This window comes from Thalassophryne amazonica, chromosome 8 (assembly GCF_902500255.1).
Source record: "Thalassophryne amazonica chromosome 8, fThaAma1.1, whole genome shotgun sequence".
NCBI lineage: Eukaryota > Metazoa > Chordata > Actinopteri > Batrachoidiformes > Batrachoididae > Thalassophryne > Thalassophryne amazonica.
Genome location: NC_047110.1, coordinates 77,896,327 through 77,914,717, shown reverse-complemented (window position 1 = coordinate 77,914,717; position 18,391 = coordinate 77,896,327). Strand labels below are relative to the sequence as shown.

At 40.9% G+C, this 18,391-nt stretch overlaps 1 protein-coding gene across 2 annotated transcripts; it reads right to left on the bottom strand.

The window, feature by feature from the left end:
- Positions 1 to 116: 116 nt before the first annotated feature.
- On the bottom strand, positions 117 to 17,256 carry si:dkey-103i16.6 (SIRT1 domain-containing protein). 2 transcript variants are annotated; one of them, XM_034176770.1, is made up of 8 exons: positions 17,233 to 17,256; positions 6,833 to 7,061; positions 6,524 to 6,724; positions 5,508 to 5,740; positions 3,815 to 3,915; positions 876 to 1,037; positions 581 to 793; positions 117 to 391 (listed from the first exon to the last, which is right to left on the bottom strand). In XM_034176770.1, exons 2-8 carry the CDS (start codon positions 7,051 to 7,053, stop codon positions 221 to 223), a joined length of 1,302 nt encoding a protein of 433 aa, XP_034032661.1. In that variant the 5' UTR covers positions 7,054 to 7,061; positions 17,233 to 17,256; the 3' UTR covers positions 117 to 220. The 2 variants fall into 2 exon arrangements, with proteins under 2 accessions (XP_034032661.1, XP_034032662.1); XM_034176771.1 differs by lacking the exon at positions 17,233 to 17,256 and adding an exon at positions 16,628 to 16,645.
- Positions 17,257 to 18,391: the final 1,135 nt, after the last annotated feature.

The window sequence follows — 18,391 nt, the reverse complement described above, 5'->3', positions numbered from 1 at the left end:
TCTTATTCAAACATGCAGGGTCCACTAAAACAAGTGCTTCAGCTCTGCGTGTGGTGGCAGCACAGGTCGTGTGATGATTTTAATATTTACAGATGTGGCCTGACTAACACAATAAAGGCACATGCTGCTGATGAAAGAAAAAAAAAAAAAAGCTGCACATCGAGGACAGCTGAGATAAAAACAGTCTCTGGTTATTTTGATGCTGTCTTTACAAAACGTGTCAGTTGCTTCGACTGGAGGATGCAGAGCTCCTACTGTCCGTCTCAGAGTCTGTCTCCTCGCTACTGCTGGCTGCCCTTTGACCTCCCGGTCTGGACTTTGTCTCCAGTTGTGCACCTCTGCTGTGCTCCCCACTAACTGAGGAAGTGCTGCTTAACGAAGACTCGATGCTCTGTAAAGGAAAAACACAAACTGCTGTAAGTGGCACAGCCGGGGATAGTCGAGGGTTTAAACTCACAAAAACACCCAAACTGACTGTTTCCTACCTTCACACTAATTTTCCCCAAGTGACCAAATTTTCTTTGACAACAAACCTAAAAAAAAATAAATTGTATGCCTATATTATTCAAATTGAACCCACCCCTTTTTCGTGACTCCTCATCAGCTCTGTAATGTCTTCGTTCCAACCCAACATTCCAGCAAACCTCCGAACTGTATCTTCCAGGTTACCCAATTCCATGTAGTCTCCTCTGCGAAGTCGTACTTTCTCAAAGGGACCCACTGCGTGCCGGTTCAGGAGGAGACGCGGCACAGTGAAACGCACTGTATTAACCAGACTGGCAAATGGTTCAATCTGCAATTTTGACAGGAAAATTAAATACTGAATAAAGTTCTAAATGTAACCATTTACAAGTACTGTCTACTAAGATGTTAACCTGCAAAGATGTTCCCATAATGATCAGTAGGTCTGCTTTGGGAAAATCTTTGGTGTGAAGAAAATACTTCTGAGGGAGGTCCTCTCCAAAAAACACAACATTGGGTTTGACCGTGGCAGAGCAGAATGTACAGATTGGGATGTTGCCGTTCATGATAGCATGCTGTGAGACAGACATGGCTCATTAATTCACAGTTACAATGGGGTAAAAAAGTATTTACTCAGTCCCTGATTGTGCAAGTTCTCCTACTTAGAAAGATGAGAGAAGTCTGTAATTTTCATGATAAGTACACTTCAACTGTGAGAGACAAAATGAGAAAAAAAAAATCTATGAAATCACATTGTAGGATTTTTAAAGAATTTATTTGTATAATATGGTGGAAAATAAGTATTTGGTCAATAATAAAAGTTCAACTCAGTACTTTGTAACATAATCTTTGTTGGTAATGACAGAGGTCAAACGTTTCCTGTAAGTCTTAACCAGGTTTGCACACACTATAGCTGGGTGATTCTTTAACTACGGGCACTATTGGCCTTGTAAATGTAATTTCCACCACACCATTGCCTTACAATATAAAGCGCCTTGGGGCAACTGTTTGTTGTGATTTGGCGCTATATACATGTGCTCTGATGTCACTGTTTATCTCCATAGAAACTACCCAAACAATCTTTCATACAAACTGTTTAAAGGGACATTACAGTGTTGTGGTGGAAATTACGGCAATAGTGTGGGACAACTACAGTTTGTTTAAAAAAAATCACAACAGTTCTATGACATTGAATACCCCAATTATGTTTTGACTATTTTACTGATATTTTATTCAGAGATATTTTAAAACATTAGAAACTTTTTTTTACCATTCATTTTTATCATTGAAGATCTAAAGTCTGGGTGTGGGACAAGCACAAAACGGCAATATTTGCATCTAATGATGCTGAAAAAAGGTGAAAAAGTCATCATAGACTATTAGAACACATTTCTTAAAACACTTTCATTGTAAAGATAACTATAAAAGTGTGAAATTTCCCCTTTTTTCTGTTTTTCATACAATATGATCAAAGGACATAAGTGCCCGTAGTCTAAGAATCACCCAGCTGGTATTTTGGCCCATTCCTCCATGCAGATCTCCTCTAGAGCAGTGATGTTTTGGGGCTGTCGCTGGGCAACATGGACTTTCAACTCCATCAAATTTTCTATGGGGTTGAGGTCTGGAGACTGGCTAAGCCACTCCAGGACCTTGAAATGCTTTTTACAGAACCACTCCTTCGTTGCCTGAGCAGTGTGTTTGGGATCATTGTCATGCTGGAAGACCCAGCCATGTTGCATCTTCGATGCTCTCACTGATGGAAGGACGTTTTGGCTTAAAATCTCATGATACATGGCCATGTTCATTCTTCCCTTAACACAGATCAGTCGTCCTGTCCCCTTTGCAGAAAAACAGCCCCAAAGCATGATGTTTCCACCCCCATGCTTCACAGGAGGTATGGAATGCAACTCAGCATTCTTCTTCCTCCAAACATGACGAGTTGAGTCTTTACCAAAATGTTCTATTTTGGTTTCATCTGACCATGTGATATTCTCCCAGTCCTCTTCTGGATCATTCATACACTCTCTGGCAAACTTCAGAAGGGCCTGGACACATACTGGCTTAAGCAGGGGGACATGCCTGGTACTGCAGGATTTGAGTCCCTCTCTGTGTAGTATGAAGCCTTTGTTACTTTGGTCCCAGCTCTCTGTAGGTCATTCATCAGGTCCTTCCGTGTAGTTGTGGGATTTTTGTTCATCGTTCTCATGATCATTTTGACCCCACAGGATGAGATCTTGTGTGGAGTCCCAGGTCGAGGGAGATTATCAATGGTCTTGTATGTCTTGCATTTTCTTACAATTGCTCCCACAGTTTATTTATTCACACCAACCTGCTTGACTATTGTATATTCACTCTTCCCAGCCTGGTGCAGGTCTACAATGTTCGTCCTGGTGTCCTTCGACAGCTCTTTGGTCTTGACCATGGTTGAGTTTGGTGTCTGACTGTTTGAGGCTGTGGACAGGTGTCTTTTATGCAGATAAATTCAAACAGGTGCCATTAATACAGGTAACAGGTGGAGGACAGAAGAGCTTCTTAAAGAAGAAGTTAGAGGTCTGTGAGAGCCAGAAATTGTTAGAGGAATTGTACATATGTTACCATTTATAATGTCTTTCTTATACATTAGTTGTGCGTTTTCATTTTCTAATGAACTACTGATCATACTCGTATACTGTGACCTTTTGTTTTCTTTGAGGAGAATGGACTGTCTGAGAATGCGAACCCTTCTACTGTTTGAAAATGAGCCGAACACAGCAGTGTAAGTCTAATTAGCTAACTGTCCTTGAAGGGGAACGGTACGACCCTGTGAAACCAGATGCAGTTGCTCTGTTTTGACTGTCAAAACACCCATAATAATGTCTTCTCTGTATGAAGACAGACTCTGAAATGATTTATGTTTGCTTTTGCCCTCTGTTTTTGAGAAAATAAAAGCTGAAGAGAGGGGGACGGGTTTTTCAGAGAGACGGTACTGAGCGTTCGAACAACTGTCTCCTCGCAGCGAGAAAGAATTACAGCTTCTCTTGTGCTTATTTTCTGTGTCTAATGTCTGGGTTGTCTCATTTTAGTAGGTTTAACCCTAACAGAAATCTTGCTTGTTTGTGGGTGACCAAATACTTATTTTCCACCATAATTTACAAATAAATTCTTTAAAAATCCTACAATGTGATTTTCTGGATTTTTTCTTATTTTGTCTCTCATAGTTGACATGTACATATGTTGAAAATTACAGACGTCTCTCATCTTTCTAAGTAGGAGAACTTGCACAATCAGAGACTGACTAAATACTTTTTTGCCCCACTGTATGTGATATGTGAAAGGTAGTGGATTTGGTCTCTGGAAAAACATACACACACACCTTTGCCTCCTCAGCCGGGAATGAGGTGTAGCACAGGTGACAGGAAGCTGTGGAGAAACTTCCATGAGCCTCCACGAGTTTGTCATCTGGGATACCGCACACTGAGGAAATGTTTTAAATTAAGACTGATATTAACAGACAAGGACATCACACAGACTCAGTGACTTAACAGCTGCACCTTTGATTCATCTCTGAAATTAACCAGTTTATGTCCAGATTTTTTTGTGTGTGTGTGGAAAACTTGCATTAGTACCTTTGAGATTTGTTTTTTTTTTTTTACTGTGAGCAGAAAATGACAGTGATGCACTTTGGCAACAAAATGTTGCCAGTGGGGCAAAACAGGTTAACGCTTAGCGAGCACAAGTGGTCACACTCAAAACAGACAGTCCTTAGGAGAGAGAGAGAAAGAGTCCTAAAGACAGTCAGCCACAGTCTTAGGTAAATGGACTGCATTTAAATGTAGTGCTTTTCCATCTGCGTCAGACGCTCAAAGCACTTTACAATAATACCTCACATTCAACCAGATGTGAGGGTGCTGCCATACAAAGTACTCACAAAACACTGGGAGCAACTAGGGGATTAAGGACCTTGCCCAAGGGCCCTTAGCGATTTTCCAGTCAGGCTGGGATTTGAACCGAGGCTCCTCTGGTCTCAAGCCCAATCCTTAACCACTAGACCATCACCTCCCCTTAGGTCACTGGTTAGTGTCCAAGTCTCACAGCCCCACAGAAAGCATACGAACTCCAAAGACCCGGGCCTTCTACAAAGGTCCCTGCATCACCAAACAACTGGCCAGCAACTTCCATAAAGTCTTCCTAGGTGTATATACTCAGAGAAAAGATGTTCTAGGTATCCATTTGCATGAGATGCCTCAGGTTTAGGCCTGGGCACTGCCATGCAGTGGATGATCCCTCAGCACTGCAACAGTTGCCACCTGCCATTTCAACTGCAACATTTTGTCCATGTAACTTATTTCTTGGTGAGCAGTCCAGCACACAGAAGCCTCAGGGTTGAGGACTTCCATTAGCTGCAGCAGGTTACTTTTGAGAGGTGGGGGTGGACCAAGGTTTTTCTGAACCAAGGTCTTTCTGTGGATGCAGCGATGCAGACACAAGCGCATGCTCCCAGACCTGGTACTTCAGAATGAAGTATCATGAGAGTTTAGATCCACATGATCCTTCAAGGCTAGAACTTGGGGAATAATTTGTAAAAAAAGCATCAGATATGCAACACCATTAACAGTAGGGAAAAGTTAATGTATGACATGACATTGGTTACATTAAAGAAAAAAACGGGTGGCAAGGTGGATTAGTGGTTAGCACTGTTGCCTCACAGCGAGAGGGTCCTGGGTTTGCCACCTGGTTCTCTCGGTGTGGAGTTTACGTTCTCCCTGTGTTTTTGTGGGTTGCCTCTGAATGCTCCGGCTTCCTCCTACTTGCAGAGACATGCAGGTAGGGTTAAATGGAAACTTTAATTTGACCGTAGGTGTGAATTAGTTTGTCTATATGTGGCCCTGCTTTGGACTGGTGGCCTGTCCAGGGTGTACCCCGCCTCTCTCCCAATGACTGCTGGGAATTAATGTAAAACATTGGCAGAAAAAAATGTATTTGTTGGTTTATAATTAATTACATGCAGAGTTGGATTTAACTTTATCCACTTGGATCAAAAACAGCCCATAAAAATTTAAGCTCACATTTCTCCAGTCCATCGATGTTCTGGGTGTAGAGTCGGAGCAGCAGGCCTTTGAGATGAAGCATGTGGATGAAGTAGTGTATGTAGTTTGGCCGGTGGCTGCCGGGATACAACTCCTTGGCCAGTGAGAAGAAAGGCTGTGGGTCATCGGAGAAGTAGTCGATGCTGAAAACAGCTTCTGGGTAAGGAAGGTTGTACTTCTCCAAGTTGGCATACAGTCCTGTTCCTGGAGTTCTGCAGATGATAAGGCAGTACATACATGCTAACACATGCGCTTTGGTGAAGGCTACATTGGGGACACTACAGCACTTCAAAAGATGAAAGAAGCAGGGTACTGAATACAGGTATGCAGACAAAGTTAATTTTTAACACACGTTAGGAAGCACTGCATGGCACCAGAACAATAATAGTAGTGGTGAACATCCACTACTATGTCCCAAACCCATAGCAAGGTATCTTGTTTTAACCATGGAGGAATTTTAAGATGTTTGAAAATCCTGTATTTCCCATAACCAACTTTAAGATGCTTGCATAATCCCTTGCATTTATGTGGAGAAAGAAATGTTTGTTGTTGTACCATGACATCACCAGTAGCTTTTCCAAAAGCACCAAGATTGTTTTGAACTTATACTACAGGTGTGTTATGTTATTTTTGCACACGCCACATGGTACAAATCCATGGTACACTCATCAAACTGTGTGCGAGATCACATTTGTGGACAACCTTGAACTTCACATGCCTGTTTGTCACCGTTACAGACCCTGATTTTGTGGGATGCATATCTGGAAGTGAGAACAGCAACATTATGCAGTGGCTGCTCAATGCAGAGAGATAGAGGACAAAACAAAAACCTTTGCCCTCAATATTCTACTTGTTTCAAATACACTGACACCTCAAATGGGCAGGTGGAGGATTCAGTGTCCTGTTTCAAAATAGTTCAAAAGGGGTAAAAGCTAACAACTGCTCCACCGTTTCTCCCACAAAGGAACTGTACAATGACAAGTAACTGTACAAACCTAAAGTCTGGGATGCCGCTGGCTGTGCTGATTCCTGCTCCGGTCACCACCACCACATTCTTACAGCGGCCAAGCTTCACCAGTCGAGCCACGGAGGCGAGACCTCTCCGAGAAGATGGTGTACTCTTAAACTCAGATCTGGACTCTGAGAGCTGACCTAATTGCACAGAGTGGCCATTATCTTTGGACATCTTTTCTTTCCTAAAGAGCAGAACAAAAATGAGAGAGAAAACAATCTTTGCTTCCAGTGACCTGACATCTCCGTGTTAATGACAGACATTATTTCACAGTGAAGGTCCATCGCCTCACCTCAGAGGTGCAACATCTTGTCCACTCACACTCATTTGGCTCAGGTCTCGAGCCAGGGCAGTGTCAGATTGTTTCCTGCACTGCTTTCCGTGCGATTGCGGCACAGAGTCCAGGCGATCTTCTGAATGGATCTGCCCGCCCTGGAAACTGGATGTGTGGGTTGTCCTGGTCACTGTAGGCTGTGGTTTCTTTTTATCCCTGCTGTGCCTCAATGTGCTCATTCCAACACCTGTTGACAGTGAGAGGAGCAAATCTTTGAGCTGTGTTAACCCTCACACTTTATTTCTCAGCTGTAACATGTTTCTGTGGAGGAGATAATGTTTTCATCCATGTATGTTGGTTGGTTATGAAGAACAAAACTAATGAACAGTTTGTCCAACATCATATAGAATTCATGACATTTTTTAAGAAGGGGCTAGAAATTTTGTATTGTTTTAAATTACACAGAGGAAGTCAAAACATTTTCATGAAAACTGGTGAGATGGTTTATATATATACAACCCCAATTCCAATGAAGTTGGGACATTGTGTAAAATGTAAATAAAAACAGAATACAATGATTTGCAAATCCTCTTTGACCTATATGCAATTGAATACACCACAAAGACAAGATATTTAATGTTCAAACTGATAAACTTTATTGTTTTTGTGCAAATATTTCTTTATTTTGAATGGATCCCTGCAACATGTTTCAAAAAACCTGGGACAGTGGTGTTTACCACTGTGTTACATCACCTTTCCTTCTAACAACACTCAAGCGTATGGGAACTGAGGACACGAACTGTGAGTATCATGATTGGGTATAAAAGGAGCATCCCCAAAAGGCTCAGCCATTCACAAGCAGAGATGGGGTGAGGATCACCACTTTGTGAACAACTGCGTGAAAAAATAGTCCAGTTTAACAACGTTTCTCAATGTTCAATTGCAAGAAATTTAGGGATTCCATCATCTACAGTCCATAATATAATCAGAAAATTCAGAGAATCTGGAGAACTTTCGACATGTAAGCGCCAAGGCCAAAAACCAACACTGAATGCTCGTGACCTTCGATTCCTCAGGCGGCACTGCACAGTCGTCGCTACATTTACAAGTGCAAGTTAAAACTCTACCATGCAAAGCGAAAGCCATACATCAACAACATCCAGAAACAATGCCATCTTCTCCGGGCCCGAGCTCATGTGAAATGGACAGATGCAAAGTGGAAGAGTGTGCTCTGGTCTGATGAGTCCACATTTCAAATTCTTTTTGGAAATCATGGACGTCGTGTCCTCTAGACAAAAGAGGAAAAAGACCATCCAGTTTGTTATCAGCATTAAATTCAAAAGCCAGCATCTGTGATGGTATGGGGATGTGTTAGTGCCCATGGCATGGGCAACTTACACATCTGTGATGGCGCCATCAATGCTGAAAGGTACATCCAGGATTTGGAGCAACACATGCTGCCATCCAAGCAACATCTTTTTCAGGGACGTCCCTAATTATTTCAGCAAGACAATGGCAAGCCACATTTTGCACGTGTTACAACAGCGTGGCTTCTTAGTAAAAGAGTGCAGGTACTAGACTGGCCTGCCTGCAGTCCAGACCTGTCGCCCATTATATATATATATAAAATTCCTTTAACAAAGTCATAACCCATTTCAGCACAGCAGTATACGTCACCACAAGTCTTAAAAACATGTAACCACAAATACCTGAAGCTGCAGTGATGATTGACTTTCCGGGTGTGTCAGTGTGTGTAAGCTAATTTTAAAAGGCTGGACAGATTTCCTCCAAACTTTGTGGGAATATTACTTGGTTAGTGTCTCTATTAACTTCTGGAACAAATTGGTCAAAGGTCAAGCAAAACATAGCCCCCCCAAAAAAAACACATTTGCCAAAATACAGACGGAAGGGTCTTTACTGTCATCAGTGAAATTTGTCCTCGGCATTTAAACACAATTCAACCACTTGGAGCAGTGGGCAGCCACAGGCCGGCACCCGAGGCCAACTCCAGATGTAGAGATGGTGCCTTGATCAGGAGCAAAGAAAGGAGCAGACAGACCCTAAATGTACATATTTTGATGGTGGGAGGGAACCCAAAGAACACAGTAAAAACATGCACCCTCCACACAAAAAGTAACTGGGCACGGGTGGACTCGAACCTCAGGCCTTCTTGCTGTAAGGCAAGAGTGCTAAGCACTAAGCCACCATGCTGTTACCAACGTGGCCAGAGATTTGAGCAAAATCTCAAAGTGATCAATAAAATACATGAGACCTGTTCAGAGAAAAGCTGAAACATTTTAAAACTGTCAACACTGGAACAGAATCTAATGGCTGCACTGTATTATTTAGTAGAGCTGCAACTACTCAGCAGCAGCTCTAATACAGTCCACAGCTGTGGCAGCTTTACCGCTCAGGGAAAGTGGAGGACAAGGCTCAGGGTTGGAGGGGTGACAGTTAAAAAGAAGGGTGGCAGAGCTGAAAGAGAACCGTAGATCGACTGTGTGTCAACAAACCAAGCTGGGAGAGAAAAGACGACGGGCCTCTAAAGCAACAGGGAGGAGGGAGGCTGCAGAGATAAATGATACGAGGCGGGATTCAATAAAGAGCAGACAGAGGAGGAGAAGAAGAAGATGAGATACAGAGGGGGGGGGGGTTCTTCCCCCCCAAAACTATTCTATTCTTTCAAACGAGCTGTGAGTGATCAGCGACAGGCAGTGAACATGGAAACAAAAGCACTACAACCTATAAAACACAACAGCTTCAGAGAAGAGAGATAAGCAAAAAGGTTTTCTGCATTGGCTCCTTATCGCCCTCCACAGGGGTGAGGGGTTACTGAAGGCCTGCGGGTCAGCCTCTGGGGTACACAATGTCTTTGTCTCATTTGGAAAATCTGTCACTATCTCTGATCTGCTTTCATTTTTGGCACTCAATCTTCTCCCAGTTTTCCTCTTTAAAGCCTGAAGCCTCCCCACATTCCTGCTTTTTTTTCTCTCTCCCCCTTTGCTCATCTTAAAGAACTAATAAAAACAGCAGGAGGGTGAGGGTCTTTGTCTGGGCACCTCGCAGAAGGACACTGCTGGGTACAGGCAATAATTCACCAGCACAGTTATTAAGGTTCAGAACAGATGGTGCAGCCTGTCAGCATCATCACGCCCGTCATTTGCAGACAGATGTTTTTCTTATCTGCATCATACGGTGAACATAGAAATCAGTTTGGAACATGGTGGCTGGAATGGAGAAGACCAATGCACTGTGAACGTCTGTAGCGGGTTCTTAATACAAACTGGATAAGTCTGGGTTAAGATGGTTTTATGCCATTTTGGTACATATTTATATGCAGGTTGTTAATTGTGCCACAAATGCTGTTATTATTCTTTAATGACAAATAAATCCCTGTGTCAATGACAAAAGGCTTAAACAGGATTTGAGATCCCCCCTCATGCTTGGCCTTTCACATGGCTTGTTGTACTCCCCCCCCCATGTCCAGAGCTCAGCTCAGTGTGCCACCAAGTGTGACAGTAGCGGACCACCAGGGGTGTAACTGCTCCTACAAGGGTACAGTTATCCAATTATAACTGTCCTATAGGACCCCAGTGATCACTCCCAAAACATTGTGGATAATCCCCCTTAAATTTTTGTGATGAGGCCAAAAACTGACCGAAAGTAACGTCTACATGCTGTTGTGAAAATAAAAGTAATTTCTGCCTCAAACGCTAAAGCAGAACAAAATGCAGTATTATAAAAACAAACAGCCATATTAATGTTAATATCGGCTGATCCTTCAGCCTCACATCTCAAATCATTTTCAGATAAATCTTCACACATGATAAAAATGCAACTTTGCACCCTTTGGTAAAAGGAATTCCTCATTAAAATTACTCAAACCATGAACATCTTATGCTGCTGACAGAGTTAATGTTTTAACAGTACAGTTTGCCAATAATATTAGCGGACATGAGCTTGTCTACAACGTAACAGTATCTGTTTTATTTTTGCTGATATGAAAACATTTATTTTACTGAACAAACAATGCAAAACAACACTTTGGCTGTTGGAAATGATGTCATTACATACCTTGTCCAGCAAATGGCACCTCTATAACATTGTTTGCAATACTGTCAAGTATAGCTAGGACCCCATCACCCCTTGGTCACATTAGCTCCGAGAGACAGAGGATAAGCAACTAGCTGCACTTCATTACAATCAGAGCAGGCATTTTATAGCAAAAAGAGACAAGTGGTCTCTATGCTAGTAGCTAGGCAGGGCCAAAATAGTCAGGAAGTCGATTTTATGCAAATGCTGAGTGATGCCACACAGTGACTTCCAATACAAGTAAAGTTAGCTTGACAAAAGGGTGACACATTAGTTGGTTGTTGGTTATATTTATAGGTTATAATAAATTTCAAGTTTAAACTGTAAAACACCAAACCTTAAAATTAATTTCTTTGTCATAAAGGCTTGATAACAAATACATAGAAATCACTGCCACTTTTGTGTATAAATTGGCAGATGTGTCATAAAATTTTTACACATCAATATCATCAGCATACCCCCCCCCCCCCAAAAAAAAAAAAAAATCCATATTGGTTGGGCTCTAGTTAGCAGCTGTAGAAGCCCATAGACATATTTCAATTTTTATTCCCATGCACAGCAGTAGTGCAAAAACATGTTGATGAAATCTGGTGAGGATAATGTCTTACAAAATGAGGAATTTTATTTTAAATTTGATCTAGAACATATTTTAGATCCAGAAGAAGTTTGAAGCATTCAGGAACATTAAATTCAAAAATGTATTATTATTATTAATAATAATAATAATCTTAGACAAAATTTTGTGAGACAATGAATAATGTCCTAGGAAACCATTTATGTAATTTTTGAGTTGAATATTGAACTCAAACAGTTATGAATGGATCTTAAATTTATGAGCATATTACATAAACAAGGAAACAAGGTTTGATGCTAAATGCAAGTGAAACTATGTGTTATGGTGGTGGGGAATATGTGGCCTCAGTGGAGGTATGCTCTCTCTAAGTGCCTTCGTTTTTTTTAGTCCTGTATACCTCTGTGTGTGTGTGTGTGTGTGTGTGTGTGTGTGTGTGTGTGTGTGTGTGTGTGTGTGTGTGTGTGTGTGTGTGTGTGTGTGTGTGTGTGTGTGTGTGTGTGTGTACATATATATATATATATATAAATAACTTCAAGAGCCTTATTACAATTTGGACCAATCTTGTGGTAGTAATTAAAGTAAAATAAAAAAAATCAATATTGTGAAAGTAAATTGTTTTTGTAAAGGAAATGAGTTAGTCAAAGTCACAGACCAAGGTCAAAATCTGGTCAATTAATTGTATATACGGGATACTGAAAAATGGCTATTCTGAGGAATTGGTTAAAGATACGTCCATGGTCACTGTTAATCATCAATACGAAGTCACATATTTATGGAGATCACATTAACTTTCAACATAAAAGGCCAAATTCAAGGTCCAAACTGTTTAATTCAAACAGTTGTAAAACCTGTGCCAAGTATTGTGGATCCTTATCCCATCAGCTATGGCAAACCGGGTCAGAAAAAGGAGAGGCCAAAAGAACTAACTAGAGTCAAACATGTAAGGCTCTCTGAATGCCCCTTGTGGTTGTAAATACAATTATTATGCATGTATATAACACCAGTTTAATTAACACTACAGGTTCTAATGTAAGTTTAACCAATATATGGGCCAATCTGCCTCATATAAAGACAAATACACCAAGATGCTCAATTCCTCACTGCAGTGGATTCAAATTATGCCCAAAGTTCAATCACTTATTCCTATTAAATCAAAAACCTACTCCTGTAAAAGCCTTCTAACAATGCATCCATACACACGAGATGGGGGCCTAATGGATATAGAAGGGGTTGACACAAGACTGTACCTTAGCTTATATTTATACAAGTATTTCGGACAGTCTATGTGATGTAAAAAACATGCCCTACGTTGAAATTACTGGTTGTTACAATCAAACAAATCTCCTTTGATTATTGATTAGCAGCTCCACCCTCAACGTGTGGCTCTTCATTCTGTTGTACCTGCAGTAACACGTCAAATCTGCACTGAACGAGTTTGGCTAAGTTTAATGAGGGGCTTCTCCACCGCAGCTCGACCATTTAACCCTCCACTTACAGCAGCATTCAGCACGGCGGTCTTTGATCTCCGCTGCACCCCCCATCCAATGGAGGCTGTCCGTTACCATGGAAACAGATTCATTACTTCCTTGGAGAGGCCACAGCTCTGTGTGTCCTCTTTCCCCACCTGCTCACTAATGACATATCACTTTGTGTAGCATCTTTGTTCAACTCTCAATTGACACAAAGCAGCCAGTCCTAATTTGTGTTAGTATATTGTTTGCTCACACAGAGGGGAAGCTTATTTTCTCTAGTGGGATGATGGCTAACTAATAACTCCTCGGAGGAAACACCGGGACTAAACTCAGCAACAATTCACCAATAAGAGGATCTCAAACTGCTGGTCCCGGAGCCTGATCAGGCCAGTGAAACATTCTACAGCTTTCCCACCCATTTACAATTTATTGTCAAATCTTTTATCAAAGCTGCAATAATTATGATTAAAAACAAAAACGCAACAAAAAACAGCATGACGCTCGACCTAGGTCACAAAGGTGACAGCAAGGTCAAAGTCATCTGAGATATGTAGACAATATCTGTGTACACTGTGGAGATGACAAGATGGTCAAGCACTTTGTCCACCAATGCATAGTTCAATAAGCCCAAAATCACCTTGGGACCCAGTGTCAAAATGTTCCTATACACAGGGTGTCAATCACCGACTAATCCATAATGATACAACCTCAGGAAAAGCAAGACTGATGAATCTGCAACAAAAATTAAAACACATGGAACACGAATTGAAAATGCTGACAGTCAACGGCCAGACAGCAAGGCTGTTAGCATATAGTGCAGCCAGTACTCAGTGCTTTGTGGCAGCAGTGGCCCTGGGTTCGAATACAGGTCACAGCATAAATAACAGATGATTGAACGGTTTTAAAAAAATTTGCCATCTTCACTGCAGTCAGACAGTCAACATTTATAGATTGAAGAATTTTTGCCTCTCTATGTATTGGTTCAATCTATCTTAATTTTATTATTATTATTATTGTTTTACATATTAATATAATCAATTTGACACTTTTAGTGAGCGGGTATAGGAAATGAATTTATTCATTCATTCACTAATTTGACACTTAAAGTAAAAAAAAAACAAACAAACAAACAAAACAATCAAAACCATTTACTCAAGACTCCTGGTAGACTGAACCGAAAACACTGAAAAGTAGATCATCACAAAGGAAACACAAGAAATACAGAATATTTTAACTTTGAGAAATATTGACATACAATATCAAAATTAAAGTTGATTACATTTTCAAGAAAAAAAAGGCAAACTGAGTAAACATTGGTCTAAATTGGCCATTCTTTTCCAGTCTTCAGGCAGAGGTTAACTACAAGTAAGGAAACACTGCCACCTGCTGAATTCTATAATAGCTACACATTAAAAAAAAAAACATGAAACCATTCAAAATCATTGGATTCACTATAATTAACAACATAGAAGGAAATCATTAAATAATCTATTCTAAAGTGACTGACAGTCTCATTCTACCACAACCTTCTTTATCCAACATTTGTGTGAAGCTGAAAGACACGGCAAGTTTGATGAGTTTAGTGGTTCAGCATTGCTGGAGGACACTTTAATGCTCAAGGTGGACCAATATTGGAATATCAGCAGAGCTTCTTTGCAGCCTAAGTTGATTTTCACATAGTATTTGTTTTAGTTAATCTGGTTGCTCTCTGGGACATTCTGAGAATTTGTAGCATCCCCAAGAGGTTACTGGACATCAACAGCCAGCTTATACACAGATACTGTGAGTGCTGTAAGGAGCAGTGAAAGCCCAGTGAAAAATGGTGTTCATCAGGGATGTGTGCTGGCTCCTTCAATATTCAGTAATTGCATGGACTTTAAATGACTTCCTGGACTCGGCCATCAGAAGGGTGTCTCAATGCAATGAAAGCAGCAGAGACACTCACATCTATCTTCTGACTTTTTTAATGAAAAGTGGCTGTGAAAGTGGTTTACTATAAATTAACCCATACGTACCAATTTTATCATTTTTATTTAGAAAATATATTTGTAATTATTTTAACTGCACATAATTGGTTCATTTCCATTTATTTTTGAACACATTTAAAATTCTGTCCTTGTGATACAAGTGTGTTACAGGACTGTATGTGTACTGTTAAAAATAGTACAGGCAGTATCAGCAAGAATCAGGAGATCCAAGCCTGATTACTCTTATTTATGTGGATGTGAAATGCTACTTTGGATAAAACCATCTGCCGAAGGCAACAACTAGATATCTTTCAAACTTCTCTGGAGGATCCTTGAGTACTGCCTGAATGGCTTTGTGGCAACTGTTACTTAGAGAGATTCAGATGAATACTACTAGCATTGTGAGGGAATGTCAAGGCAACATTATGGTAATGTGCTTCCAAAACACAGGTGCATCAGTGGTATCTGCAAAAAGAGAAGAGGATGCCTGCACTGGTTCCAGTAGATAGATGGCTACTTTCAGGAGTGGCAATGGAGCGAAAGTTTGGCTAAGTGGTTGTATATAGCGTGGTGGATGCTGTAATGCATGCATGCTCCAAGACAAAGGGAATCAACCGAGGAAATCTCATCAACGCACGTTTTCCGGTGTCAAGTACTGACCCCAGTACCAGGCCTGTATATACGTTATCTGCGCTTGCGTCAAAATGGTATGTTTGTTTGGTACCGGGGTTACTCATTCTGTATGCAGAACAATATTAGGTTTAATGGGAATAAATTATGATCTTATCTCTGCAAAAAAACAGTAAGTCTAGTAAATGGATTCTTTTTATTTGCACACAAATTCAGCCTGGGGTACGCCAATAATTATTTGATTTGAACCGAGTTTAACCAGTGGTGGGACTACTCTTTTATTATCAAACAAATATCATTATTATTTTATTTAGTTTTGTAATTGACCGTGCAAACTAGACTTAGTAAGGGTATAACTTCATGGGTATATTCAGACTATGTTTCCAATAAACCCAGATTGAAACAAGCTTATCTTTAAGATAAATGCTGCGTTCAAAGCAGTCAGAAGGGCTGGAATTTTCACTTGGAAACCCGTGAGGAAATTTAGCAACCTGAGGATTCCGAGTTGACATCACAGCGATGGCAGCAGTGTTTACAACTGCTTAGACATCAACTTTACCAATGCTGAAAATGCATCTTTAAAATGAAATTTTAACAAGACGTTACTGCTATATGCAATATATTCATATTCTATGTACATTTAGTTAAGTTGGCAGCATTACACATGAACAAAAACATCTTTAGCGACTTAATTTAGCCCAAAAGCTAATGTTAGCCTAACGTTTCTGTGATGGAGCCTATGAGTCATAAAGTCATGTATTTACAGCTTTCCAGTGACAAATTTCTCCTGGAGACACTTGATACGACTATGAGTAGATGATATAGGAACAGTGGTCAAAATGAGTGCAGGCAAAATGGGAGTAGACCAAATGGGAATTCTGCCTAAGGTTAAATGGGAATGTCAGTGTAGACAAAATGGAAATAGATTAAATGGCAATAAACCGCCGATACCTCGGGTTGCTCAATTTACTCACGAGTTTCCAGTGAAAATTCCAGCTCAACGAAGGCATATTCCTCCATGATAGAAGACTGACTCTCCAACCTTCCGGGGGTTTTGAACGCAGCATTCACCAATTACCTCTGGATGCTGTTGTTACTGGATACCGCAGGAAGTGGTGGTACCGTATCGCTTGCCACTTCCATCCCAAAACATCCATGTAAGTGTGAACTATAGGCATAAATCTCAGTCTTGTGCGTATACATATATATATATATACATATATATATATATAATATTATATTATATATATATATATAATGTGTGTGTGTTTTATGATGTAGTTTTTGCAGTAACTGAACACTCCCAGTGTCAACACGAGCAGCACCGCTACTTAGCTCACTGTGACCGAAAAACAAGACATCTGCTGAGGGCAACAGCAGTTCTGAGAAACTGCAACAGACACGTTTCGTTAGTTCCTTGAATTTATAATGAGGGAGTCGGAGTCATAACGAACTGTGATTTATCCTGTGGGATGAGTGGACAAACCACAGAGTCTGTGAACAGAGCGCGCGGCACCTTCAGTCTCTGCTAACTCCAGCAAAAAATAAATAAAAAAAAATGCACAATTTTGAAAATGCGCTGTAATCGACATTAGAATCGCCTCTAAAAACGCACATCAGACTTTTTAATGTAAGGCTATTCTTATGTAAGGAGAGACAGAGAGCGTGTGTAAACGTCTGTACCTGTCTGTAGAGGGCGGAACCTTGAAATGGTGAACACACAGCAGCGGCGGACAGGAGGCGCTGTGGGACCAGCAAACAACAAAAGGCTCCGAGATTTACTTTATATTAAAACCACCAACAACTTCTACTCTGGTCTCAGTCCCACGCGTTTTCGGTTGTAGGTCAACTACATGCTTCTGAAACACTGAGCCGTTAACGTAGACAGGTCCCGCTCTCTTGCTGCTTCCGGTATTTACAAATAGAGGCGGGAAAAGCTGGACTGTCACGTGGTATATTGTTGCCGCTTGATTTAAAGTCACACCGAATTTTATATTTTTTTCTGTATTTTTATTGTGAGCAATGGGTCTTTATGTAGTACTGCATGTAGTTTTGAAATGTACTTGTCTCTTAGCCATTAATTTCCAACAAACAACATAAAAGTGCACATACACACCTGCTGACTGTACCCTTCAAATATTCACTCGTTCATTCATTTTCTGTCGTTTATCTGGGTCTGGGTTGGAAACAGACTAAAGCCATCTTGACACTTGCAAGAATTTGATCATCACACTGGCATGCAAAATTGCATGCCAATGAGTGAACACGTAAACTGCAAGGCTGTGTGCCAGTGCGCAAAGAAAATTTTGAAATGTTCAAAATGTCTGGCACGCATAAATTTTGTGCCACTTCTGTGAATTAGTCGTGAACATTGTGCAACAGAGTATTTCACTGCTTGTCAATGCGTGTCGTTGCGTGCAAGGCCTCTCACAGTTTACAACAGTTTATGATGAGTTTACTCATTGACACACAATATTGCGTGCCAGTGCAGGGATCTAATTTGTGCTAGTGTCAAGGTGGCTTACCAGTTCATACCACGCTTCTCTGTCCTCTGCCAAGTTCTCTATCTGTTCCTGGGAAATCCCAAGGTGTACCCAAGCCAGCTGGGAGATATAACCTGATGCCTGAGCCTCCTCCCAGATGGATGTGGCTGAAAGATTTCAAGAGTGACATGACCAGGGAACATCCTCGCCAGGATGCCTTCAACAATGAAGTTGACAAATTTATGTGGATGCACATTCCTGACCTGTCCAGCAGGTGCCAACATTCAGCAGGTGGCAGCACGGCATGTGATGTAATTTTTTTTCTTTTCATAACAAGGTCAGAAAATACAGGCATTGCA

Coding starts and splice junctions, on each gene's coding strand:
- si:dkey-103i16.6 (XM_034176770.1), bottom strand. CDS start 7,053: ATGAGCACATTGAGGCACAGCAGGGATAAAAAGAAACCACAGCCTACA. Junction 6,725..6,832: donor CAAGATGTTGCACCTCTGAG/GTGAGGCGATGG, acceptor TCTGCTCTTTAG/GAAAGAAAAGATGTCCAAAG. Junction 1,038..3,814: donor TCCCGGCTGAGGAGGCAAAG/GTGTGTGTGTAT, acceptor TCTGTCTCACAG/CATGCTATCATGAACGGCAA.